Raw genomic sequence first — 12,597 nt, 5'->3', positions numbered from 1 at the left:
CTCCTAAAGCTCTAGCACATGTTTTGGCTCCCAAGAGGGTTTGTCTAGCACATGTTTTGGCTTCCGTGAGGGTTGCTCTAGCACATGTTTTGGCTTCCGTGAGGGTTGCTCTAGCACATGTTTTGGCTTCGGTGAGGGTTGCTCTAGCACATGTTTTGGCTTCGGTGAGGGTTGCTCAAGCACATGTTTTGGGATCCAAGAGGGCACTTTAGTGCTTGTTTTTGCTTCCACAAGGACACATTTTTCAACAATTGGGTCAGAACTCAGAAGGGAGCGCAACTGCCTTCATTGTCCTCCCTGTGCGCACCACTGATAGGGAAACAACATATGCAAGAGATGTATAGCATAGATGTAAAACAAAAAAATACAGAAGTTAGGAATGCAAGAAATGTTTCTCTCTGAAACTTTTGCTAAGACATCACTTTAAGAGCTCTGTCATTTCCAATGTGGTAATGAGAGAGAAGCGCTTGCACAATTAAGTTCAGTCATGAGATTTCTTTGACACTAAACCCTCAATTGGTAGTTGTATTACGTATAATTAACCGAGAAAAATTGAGAATGACAACATCTCACCTAGAAAATGTTACGCCATGAAAAATCACAGCAAACAGACTTTCTGCAGAGTCCTCAGATCTTCACATAGCCTTTAGATTAGTTTAGGACCAGGACTAGGTCCTGTACTTGGTGACTGTACTTTTGGTTAAGACTGGATCATTGTATGGGGTTGGTTTTTATAAACTGGATCTGTTTGTCCTGTCCTTGAGATAAAATGCCTTATTAGTAATGGATATTAAATAAATTAAAATAAATTATAGATTGCCCTTTTATTACAATAAAAATAAACTCTTAATTGTACTAGCATACAAATCCTACTGGATATTTTTCTAGTAATGATGTTTTGGTAACAGTTAACGGATGATTCCCCTCCTGTTTGTACATTACAGGGCACAAAGCAAGGTCTACAACACACTAAGTAACACAATCAGTTCTCACCTTAATCTGACAGAACTCCGAAAAAAAACTGCAGGAGAGATCTTTTCTTGTCCAACATCAATGTTTGACCTTGTAAGCATTCTTGAAGATAGAGAAAAAAATTAATAAAAGAATACCCATATAAACCCTGAAGATAGCGGTACAAGAAGAGCTGAAATTGTTGTAACTACAGTAATGTAATGTAAGTCAATAAAACTGATGCATCGTTGTTTCAAATCAGTCATTTTGCATTGTTACATGACTATTGGTTATCATTTTTTCAATAAGCCTCCTTGACTCAAAACCTGAATGTTGGTACATACTAAGGGCCACATTCTAGCAAAAGAATGTGATCATATACTCACCTTTATTAGGTAAAACTTGCTACTACCGGGTTGGAACCCATTTTGCGTTCAGAACTACTTATTCTTTTGCAGCATAGATTCAACAAGGTACTGAAAACATTCCTCTGAGACCTTTGGTCTGTAGTGAAATAATACCATAAAGCAGATGCCACAGATTTGTTGGCTGCACATCCACAATGCAAATCTCATTCCACCACATCCCAAAGGTGCTCTATTGGATTGAGATCTTATGACTGTGAAAGGTTTTTGAGTGCAGTGAACTTATTCTCATGTTCAAGAAACCAGTCTAAGATGATTCACATGTTATAACATGGATCCCATCAGATGGGTACACTGTGGTCCCTAATATTGAATATTAGAGCAGAAATTGACTCCTCAATCCAGGCAATGTTTTCCAGTCATCCAGTGTCCAATTTTGGCCTGGGAAAACTGTAGATTCAGTCTCCTGTTCTTAGCTTACAGGAGCAGCACCTGGTGTGTTCTTCTGCTGCTGTAGTGTCCGTGTCAAGATTCCACGTGTAGTGTTTTCAGAAATTCTTTTCTGTATACCTCAGATGTAATGGGTGGTTATCTGACTTACTGTTGCCTTTCTATCAGCCCGAACCAGTCTGGCCATTCTGCTAAGACCTCTGGCATCAACAAGGCATTTGACCCTACAGAACTGCAGCTCACTGGATATTTTCTCTTTTTCGGAACATGCTCTATAAACGCTGTTGATGCATGTGTGTGAAATTTCCAGTAGTTTTATAAATAATTCAGCCAGCCCGTCTGGCACCACCAACCATCTCACGATCAAAGTCAAGGAAATCACCTTTCTTCCCCATTCTGTTGCTCGGTTTCAACTGCCGCAGATATTCTTGACCATGTCTACATGCCTAAATACATTGAGTTGCTGCCATGTGATTGGCTGATTGGAAATTTACATTAAGTTGAAAATCCTTTATTAGAGAGGTGTTATGTTACGGATATATATATTTTTTTCAGTAACTATGAAGACCAGCTTATGAAACTGGTTGCGTACTAAAGGAAACGGTATAACATGATTTCTTGGTTGTTTCATATCTGGAAGCATATAAAGAAAGCTCATGCATACAGGGATATCTATGATGTCTGTTAAAAAGTATTAGTTAGATAAAAATATATTTTATTCCAGAAAAGGTGTCAGATTAAATCCATATATATAGTACTGCAGTTTTAGATATTAACTGAAACTACCTGAAAATGTAAAGTTATTTAGTGGAGGAACTTGGTCAGACTTGATTTAAAACATTGAAACCAATTCAGTAAGGCACACATTTCAATATAATGTTCTTAGGTGGGATCTTTTTGTTGTATGTGCTTTTGCTCTTTTCCAAAGGTTTTACTTTTATTTTTCAATTGATTTGTTGGATTCGATATTTTATGATATTTTAGATATTTTTATCATCAGAAAATACATTTTGGGGTGTTAGTTTATAAGTGATAAAATGTAACTGGAGCCATTTAATAATTTAAGATTTTAATAGCTTTTGTATCCATCCACCGATAATCTATTATGCACTCATCTCTGTGGTTTACCATCAGAACAAATACATCTTTTGTCAATTCAGAACAGCTACAGTCTAGTCACAACCTAATCACAAGTACAAAAAAACAAAAAAAAAACATAATTGGAGCAAAGAATTGCATGTGATTAGATCTTCTTACTTTTATTTTTCAAGGTGTTTTTATATTTTGGATGTATTTTTTGTCCATGAATGTTTACATAATTCAGTGTTCTCACACAGAAACTTAGATTGACACCATGACTCTTTAGCTAAGTCTTGACGCTATTTGTTTTTGAGGTTTGAATTATTGTTTATTTTGCAATTAATATTCTGCAACTATTTTTCAAAATGGTGTCATTTGGGGCAATTTTAGATGGGTAGTGTTGTGCAATATTTTTATTTAGTCATGTCTTTATCCAAAAACTATGGAAGTTTTGGGACATTACAGAATTGGCTATATACCTTTTTCTTTTAGATATATGTGTGTGCGAGTGTGTTGGGGAGATGGGGGGTGTAAGGGTCTTTCTTTTTTGCCAATTTAAGGCATGCAAATCTCCTCAGCCCACATTCCTAGATTTTTTTTGTATAAACTAGAAATTAAGTGTAACTTTTTGTTTCTTTTGCTTGACTCAATTCAGCCTCTAAATCATCTACTTTAAGAAGTAAAAAACTCTACAATTGGATACTAAAGGCACCAGGAGGTGCTATGCTCACTTGTAATTTTATACTGGAAATTATGAAAATGCTTTGCTTGCATGTCAAAATACTTTAATATGTTTTGCAAAGTAGACTACAGTGTTAAAGGGTTAAGAGACAACTATAGAGAGCAACAAAAGTGGACCAAACCATGAGAACATCATTATAAATTAAACAGTTAGATATATGCAATGAGGAAAAAGCATTAAATTATTAGAAGGTTAAACATCTTACTTATCACTATATTGATTCAACCTTAGTTTGCTTTTAATATTTACATCGTCTAGTGTCTGAATTGTATGACTATAGTCAAACATTTTGGGATTACTCCACCATGCTTCACCTAATAGTGTCCCTAAACATTTGCCCTTTCTTTCCAAAAGGACTAAAATAATGAAGGAGTCAAGTGTTTAGGTCACCTTTTTTTCCACATAACTCTTCAGCTCTGAGATCAGAGCTTTTTTGGCCACTCCAAATCATAACGTCGCTGTCATTTTTCCATTTTGTTACTTTTTTTGGTCACGTGGTGAGGCCCAAGTTTGCTTTCCTGGATATGTCTTGAAATGTTTCCTCTTACGGCCATCACTCACACCTCATTGGACTGAACTTTACAGTGTGGATGGTGTTCGTTACAATACAGTATGACCACTTAGGGTTTAAGATTTTGGATTAAGATGTGACACACCAATGTTGTCTCTTGGATCAGATTAAGTTGGAATATATATGTAAGGGATAGTAGCACTAATGATAATGGAGACTTGTTGAGGTCCAAATCTCTGGTCCTGAAATAATTATTAACATTTTTCTACAATATTCAACATGGAGGCCGTGTCTGACACTTTAATGGCAGTGAAATCCCACTTGTTTTTTCCAACTACCTAAAAACTGTTTTTAATCGCTTAACTGTCACCCTAAAAATGCCCAAAAAATAAATTGCAAAAAATACATACCCAGATAATCAGGTTGTTAAACTTTTTGGAGTATATGCAAAAAATGTACGCTTTATTTTTTCTAATTGGGTAGCCAGTTTTAGCTACTGAAGTAAATTCAATTCAGTTTATTTATATACTGCCAACTCACTCATGTCATCTCAAGGCATTTTTTACAGAGACAAATTAATCAAATTATATACAGGGATCGTTTAAAGTTTTCTAGCTAAAGAAACCCAAATGATTCCATCAAGTCATTGCAATTAGCAATTTGAAGAACTTGTTCCTCCTGGATGAATATAGCTGTAGACACTTTCTTGCACTGTGTCGTTGTCTCTGCAGTAATCCCTCTTAGCAAACATGCATGCAGCGACAATAGAGAAGGAAAACCCCCTTTTAACTGGAAGAAACTCCCAGAAGAACCCGACACATTGTGAGCAGCCCGCTACTAAGGCTGACTGGGAGACAGAAGGTGACAGACAAAAGGAACAAAGAAGCAGTATTCCATGAAAAAGTTCTATGTTAGAAAAGATAACGGTAAATTAGCTCTACCTAGGAAAGAAACAAATCATTGAGTTGAGTTTTCATTCTAAAATGATGAAAGAGAGCACAAACAGCCAATCACAGTAAAAGCTTATCCCATAGCTATTTCTAATAGGACTGAACAATTAAAAACAAGCCTAACTCTATGATGTGTAATTGAAGATGTTAACAACAGCATCCCCGCTGATTTCTTACTCCAGGATGGTGTTATAAATAAACAGACATTCGGGCCAGATGATGCTACTACTATGACAATTAAAAACAGAGAAAACATAAAGTTAAGGGCTTAACTAACAAACAATGCAAAATTGGAGAATACAAGTAGAATGAAGCAGAATGATGAAAAGTGGTTCCTATGTCCTCCAGCAGCTTAAGGCCAAAGCAGAATCACTTTACAGATATCTTAGTATAACCAGCACATGCTACCTTTATCCTTTTTCAAAATGGAACTTTTTAAGCCTTAACAGAAAAATAAACATGGTATCTACCCTGTGGATTAAAACTGGTAGTTGGTTTCACAGGAGATAACTTAAAGATGTGCCTCTAATTCTACTTATAGAAATTCCAGGGACCACAGGTAAACCTGCAGATTGAGAGTGAAGTGCCCCTTTTAGGAACATAAGGGTCAATAGTTTATCTGAGACAAGATTATGTTTGGTTTTTTAGGGCTTTATATGTGAGATGGAGAACATTAAATTCTATTCTGGATTTAACACAAGCCAAAGAAGGGAAGCTAAAATAAGAGAAATGCGATCTCTATTTTTACCTTTCATCAGATCTTTGGCTGCAGTGTTTTAAATCAGCTGAAGGCTTTTTACTACATTTAGTGCATGGAAAATGCATGCACTTGTTTTTAGGCATTTTGGACAAAATATTTCAGTTCTTACAATTTTAAGAAGATGAAAAAAGGAATTTGTAGAAACCTGTTTGATATGAGATATGCAGAAAAGGTCCTGATCAAAAATAACACCAAGGATTTTTACAGTATTGAATAAGGAAAAATGAGGCTTAGAGATAAGAAATTTGTTCTCTGAGGACACAGGTTTCCACACAACAGCTAAGGGGTTTAAGATTGGTAACTGTAAAACAGATGTGTACTTAGCTTTGTTTTTTAACCAGACCGTGGAATTCCTGATTGAGTACTTACATCTTAACCCTGCTACAACACCTTTACAGTTGTTGCATAAGAAAAGTAATAAGAATAACTATATGGGTCAAAGTCATGCAAAAACAGCCCTAAGTTCATGTGTCTCATTTTTCCACCTGCATTGTTTACAACCACTCTTACACTTCTTGTGCATAGCATTATTAATTGGACCTTGAAGTGACCTACAGGCGAGATATTCAAAAGCTTCTTTGTCTTCTCTTCCAGATGCCTCTCTGTGGAGTTTTGGATAAAGGTACAGGAGCGACACAAAAATATGGAATAAAAGGACCCTTTGAAGACCTAAAGTTGGATATTTTAATAAATAGAAACTCACATTTACGGGAAAGTTAAATAGTCTCTGAAGAGTGCTGCAGGAAAAGTGAGTCTGTGGAAAGAAGAAGAGTAAAGATGGCACGTAGTCAGAGGCCTGCCATGTTTCTCCAGAAGTCTGCAGCTCACCTTGCCAGTTGCTGGTCCAAGCAGGAGTGTCCCTATTAAAATCCAAGCAGCTCATTTTACCCAGTGGAGGAGAACCTGCTCTCGGTGATGTGATGAATAAGTTTGAAGTCCTTGGCATTGTGGGAGAAGGTGGGTGTTTTCACACTGCAGATTAAATAGTGTTGTTAACCTCTAGCTCTAATGCTGATGATCTGCACCACTCGGGACTCTGATGTGTCATGCTGCGTATTTTTTGTATGAGAGTTTTACTGTTTTGTATTGTGTGGCAGGACTCTATTCATAACGTTTGCCGGATCCTTAAATGCATGTGAGGAGCTCTCCAACATTATAGCAGCCATGCAGATTCTTAAAAAAAAAAAAAAAGATTTATTGAAGCCTGATAGTTCCTTTGAAGCCTGTGAATCAGCCTAAGCAGACAGCTTATATAGACTGTTCAGCTCACCTGTTATGAGAAGCCAGTTGAGAGGTTCATGGTCTGGTGAATCATTTTAGTGTTGATATTCACTTTTTTTACCTCTCGGATTTAACCAGTTTTTCTTTTAATATCTTGATATGTTAGGGTCCTTGTCATAATGCCCAACAACAAGGTTCCCACTGCTTTAAATCGGAAATGAAACGTTCAAACATCCATCAATCCATTTTCTGTCATGCGTATACGTGCTGGTGCCTATCTCCAGCTGTCTGTGGGCGAGAGGCGGGGTACACCCTGGACAGGTTGCCAGTCTATCGCAGAACGTTCAACCAAACTAAACCAAAATCCACCACTAGAGCTCGGTTCTCCAACTTTATCCCTATGCGAGCCTCTTAAAAGCACACATTCTTGTAACTCAAGCTGCAGCCATCAGGATTAATATATTTCTCTTAGCCACTGGCTACCACAGTGGGTCCAAACCTCCAGAGAAATGTTCCATTTCTTACTGTGATTCCCCGTTTCCATGACAGGCAGTCAGGTTATCATAAGGTATATAGAGCCCAACTTATAGGCGGTAAAATTAAAAACACTCGGAGTATCTTCAGGCTTTAGTTGGCTGTCCAGTGGACCACTAGCTTGCCAGAATCAAAAGTCTTCTGCCTTACATAATCTCCAGAACCGTTGTTCTGTGAGGTAGGAGGGATAGTCAGAACCACGGCTCCAAAACTGCCCCTTCTCTCCTTCCTACGGCTCAGGTCCCATGTTGAAAGGGCACCAAAGCAAAAACAATTAGATTTAGACGTTTCATTGCCCTTTCAGCTTCGCCTTCCATCAAAGCAAATGTTTTAAATGTTTTATGATTATGATGTGTCACCAGTATATCCAATGTATACAGTTGTTAGAGTTAGTATTGACCAACCCTGTGACGTCACAGTTTTAAGTACTGCAACATGGCGGCGCCCTTACTGAAAAAATTATTAAACAAAGCTTCCTTTTTTTTTCTTTTTTCTTTTTTATATTTTTCAGATTTCTAATATAGTAATTGATAAGAGTTGGACACAATCTCGTGAATTAAATTAGTTCGGTTGAACATTTTATTTCCCCCTTAAGAAGAGCCCCCCCGATTTATTCCAGATCCACCTGAAATATTTCAATATTTCTTGCGGAAGAGCGCAACCTTACTGCTTTCAACCAGATCACACAGATGCAGGTTTCATTTTTTTAAGTTTTTAAAAGCATTTTTAGATGTTTTTTTCCCATTTTTTAAATGCCTTGTTATAGCTGTAGTTATGTGTGGGATTGCCCTGTTATGTATGCTTTTGTAAACGATTTAATGATTACTTATTAGTATTATGATATAATATAGCAGTATATGAGACATTTATTTTATGTTTTTTTTTCCACACCTTTCCTTGAATTGCCAATAGATATGAAAGATGCTGTATTTGTAAGACTTGCTCTGCTTCAGATTTAGGATTTTCTTGTTGAAAAAATTAAGAACATGAATCCTTTAAGTTGCTTATGTCCTCTGGTTGCCTACATTCTAATTTAACTTACATGCCTAATTTTCATCCTACATTTTTTAAATCACATCTGATCAAATCTCTGCATATTTTAATAGAAGATGTGTGAAATTTCACCACATCTTTTGTTGGTGTTTTACATGCGAAGTCCTCCAGCAGCCTAAAGGCCATGTTCCACCCACTTCCAGCTTGGCAAGAAATGTTGAGTTTCACAGGCTGTACCAAAAACCATGTTTTAAAAGCTGTGCTCATGTCAAACAGAGAAAAGACAATAATATTCCTCTCTGGCATAGATGAAACCAGATGAAAAAATCCATGTTATGTTTCTCAAATTTAAGATGAAACTATGCTTGTAAGCCTTTGAATTTGTTCAAATATATCCACTACTCTAGCTCTACATAGTTAGTTTTCAACCGCACAATACAAAAATATATTATTTGGTCATCTGTTTTAAGAGAAAATTCAACATTTAGTACAACAACTACCATGTTTTTAACATATGTATGACCTGCTTCTGCATTATATGTATATGTCTACCTGCATTTCCCTTGAAGACATTTATTTTCTTCATGGCTTACTTCCACTATTTGTTTTGAATCTCTGTACATTTTCTGCAGTGCAGCAGAGCAATCCAAACCACGCTACTGTGACCTATATGTTAAAGAATACAGATACTGTTTAATTCCTCCTGGTGAGCAGGTGATGTTCCTGCACTCGCCTGCTCTTGTTCCAGATCTGCCAAATCCGCAGACAGGGAAGAAAAATGTCTAACGAGGGATTGTGCGTGGTATATTAATTCACTTATAAGCCTTTCTGTGTTTCTTTAAACGTCCTTACCCACTGAAACAGTGTTCTTGATTAACATGTTTAGATTGTTAGGATGTTTTAAATACAGAGAACAAATTTTCCAATCAGTAAATGAAAAATTATGATTATTAATAATAGCTAAAATGGGTGAAACTCTCTGGAGTGAACAATAGTAGTAATATCCCTTTGCAATTTGAAAAAAACCCCAAAAAATAAGGCTATATCTATGAAAACCTTTTGCTCATGTTAGCACTATTTTATAAACATTGTTTTGTATTCACTACCTATTTCTTATGAAACAAAGATCAACTAATCCTAACAAACAAATGAGCAGCTGACCAGATGTTGACAGTGTACTGAAACCACTTCTGAATCATTTTGCACAAACATCCAACAAACCTGCAGAGGCAGACGTGTGCCACATTATGGTACAGTACATGTGGACCTTTGGTTAGCATTAACAAGCCTTTAACTTACCTGTGCAAAAGCTTAATCAATGTGAAACTCTGTTGTGTTCCTTTTTTGTTCTGATTGAATGTTTGACATTTAATGCGAAGAAGAATCTTTTTTTTTTAGTTCTACCACAGAGTTCCTAAGATCTGGCAATGCCTTAGCTCTCATCCTACTATTCATTTTGATGCAGAATCCTTAATGTGGAAGTTGGCATCACCACCAGAATTTAATATTTCAATATTTGAACCTGTCAAATGTTAATAATTACTTAAATAATACAGTTTTTCAGTAAAGCTATTACGTTTAATCTAAAACACTCTTTGGTTTTGTGGATTTATTTTTATTTTTTTCATTACCAGTAGCCTACTCAATTAGATTTTTTTTAAAAAGGAAAAAAATGTAAGCTTTGCCCTTTAAAATGAAGTTCTATGCTGAAAATAAGTGTTTTTTATTTTTAAAACATGTGCCTTTTTATACAAAGAAAACAGCAATAACAAAAATAGCATTTGGTCTTTTTTCTTCACTAAGAACCTGATACATAAAGTGTAAGGCTTAAACCAGGGTGCCACTCTCACACTATGCGCCTCAGTGCCAATGAAATTAGAAGAGTTGCCTTCTACTGTTCATCCCTGCCCAGTATAGGTCTTTGATCCAGGGGTTTAAGACCTCCGCTATAAAGGACATAAACATTTTACCTTGCTTAGTGGAATGGAGAAAACCCAATGACATTATAAGAGGTAAATAGAGACAGGATGACTTCTGGGGTTCTAGACAGTTCTAGACATTCATCATCCTTTAGCGTGTAGGCAAGCTGGTATAGCTCCTCCTTACTAAATGTTCTGTTCTTTAAAGACACCTTTATATGAGGTCACAGGCCAAACAATAGTACCACACTGGAAAAAATCAAAATGTAGATAAGTCATTTTTTCTTTAAATAAGTGCATTTTTTCTTGAATTGAGGAGGTAAGTGAAACACTTTGCCAATGGAGCAAGATAATTTACATTTAAAATAACAAAAAACAATTGCATTGTCTTATTTCAATTGCATATGTTCTAACTATTTTTACTCTAAGAGTAAAAATACTAATGCCATTGGCAAAATATCCTATTTACCTACTCAAATTAAGGGTATATTCATTTAATTCAAGAAATGTTGTCTTATTTCTAGATTATTTTTGCAGTGCAGAGTTGAACCAGAAAGACATCTTATTGAACTTTGTTGTTTTGTGTTGTCCCTCCTCCATGTCTTTCAGGTGCATATGGGGTGGTGCTTAAGTGCAGGCACAAGGTAAGCTTTCCTCTAATCTTGCTGCCATTTGTAGGAAATTTTGTTTAGTTTTTTTTCATCATATAAAGTCATTTTCAACCTTTAGAATTAGATCAAAACATTCCAGAAATCAAATAAACATTCATCCAAGCATTAAAGAATATCTCTAAGTTTTTTTGTTTGTTTTTTCAGCTTTAAATTTATTTGACAGTAATCGTTATCATGCAGATTGACATCATAAAGACATGCTTCTTCTCAGTTTGCAGTCTGCAGTTACACGTTTTGTTTCAGACCATGAGTAGCCAAAAGAAGACTGCTTTGGTTTATATATTAATCAATTCTTTGCTGCTTTCTAAACTTATTGTATGCATTTTTCTTCAGACTAGCTGTCAAAACAGTAATCTAATATGTTCTTTTCACTACATAGAAGGCTTCTGCTTTAGAAGGAAGGAACAGTGGATTTTTCTAAAATATCTATTTTTTCATATGCAAAAGTGAACAGAGTGAATTGGGTTAATTGCAGATTTCTCCCAATATTATAAACACCTGTTTTGATGCTTTCATTAACAAACAGATGTAGACTAAGACATTAATCTGAGTTAAAGCAACCGCTACTGCTGATTTCTGAATCACTGAACGCCCAAACACATCTTTTTTCCATCTTAATCATGCTTTACAAGTAATTTTATAATTCTCTTTTCAATGCTGTGTGAAAGGTGACCTTTTTCTGATAATTACTAGATTAAATGTGGCAGTATAAACTCATTAAAACTGATTGTTCCACACTGTTAATTAATCGCATTAGAGGCTGAAATGAGAGATTTTCAGTATTGTAAATTTTAATCAGAGAAAAAAATATTAAGATGCTGCTGCCTGGATAACAGCTGCGAGTTACTCTTCCTTATTTGGATTATTGTTTTTATGATTTTAAAGTATTTCACTTTGCCACAGGGTTTGATATTTGAAACAAACTGTATCTCAACTCTTTTTGCACAGATGTTCAACTGAACTTTTATTTTTTATCATTAAATTCTTTTTTCATTGTTTCCCTCTGATTTTATCAGTGTCATTTAAAAGAGTCATAACCTGGTGTTTTACATATACAGTCCTTCTGAAATTGTATTTAAATTGTTTGAACATTTTTATAATGATAAATAATTAACATAGTGCTCTTTCTGATACTTTCATACTCCTTATTTTCTTATGAGAGTACACACTAAAAATTGGCTTGTGTTTTTGTGCATTTGTGTGGCTGTAGTGTTAGAAACATAAGGAAGGCCAAGTCAGCCTATTTTTGCACTGTGTCAAGACCAGTGGTTGTAGAAGATCAATTTCAGGGTAAAAAAACAGACCATGGAGGTTAGGGTTAATGGAAAGTTAGCCACTGCCCTCCTAGATACAGGAAGTATACAGAGCTTAATTCGTCCTTCTGTTTCTGGAAATCAGTGCTACGTACCGTATTTTCACGACCATAAGGCGCACCGTACTAAAAGGCGCA

At 35.8% G+C, this 12,597-nt stretch overlaps 1 protein-coding gene across 5 annotated transcripts in view; it reads left to right on the top strand.

The window, feature by feature from the left end:
• Nucleotides 1-12,597, top strand: part of LOC107102147 (cyclin-dependent kinase-like 5) — a 53,993-nt gene that overhangs the window by 5,343 nt on the left and 36,053 nt on the right. For all 5 annotated transcript variants that reach the window (XM_015401335.1, XM_015401336.1, XM_015401337.1 and 2 more), the window contains exons 2-3: nucleotides 6,404-6,766; nucleotides 11,086-11,120. In XM_015401335.1, coding sequence (XP_015256821.1) covers nucleotides 6,730-6,766; nucleotides 11,086-11,120 — 72 coding nt within the window. In that variant the 5' untranslated portion in view covers nucleotides 6,404-6,729. The remainder of the gene's footprint in view (nucleotides 1-6,403; nucleotides 6,767-11,085; nucleotides 11,121-12,597) is intronic.

The sequence above is a fragment of the Cyprinodon variegatus genome, unplaced genomic scaffold (genome assembly GCF_000732505.1).
Source record: "Cyprinodon variegatus isolate N-32 unplaced genomic scaffold, C_variegatus-1.0 Scaffold1211, whole genome shotgun sequence".
NCBI lineage: Eukaryota > Metazoa > Chordata > Actinopteri > Cyprinodontiformes > Cyprinodontidae > Cyprinodon > Cyprinodon variegatus.
This window is presented reverse-complemented; position numbering and strand designations above follow the sequence as displayed.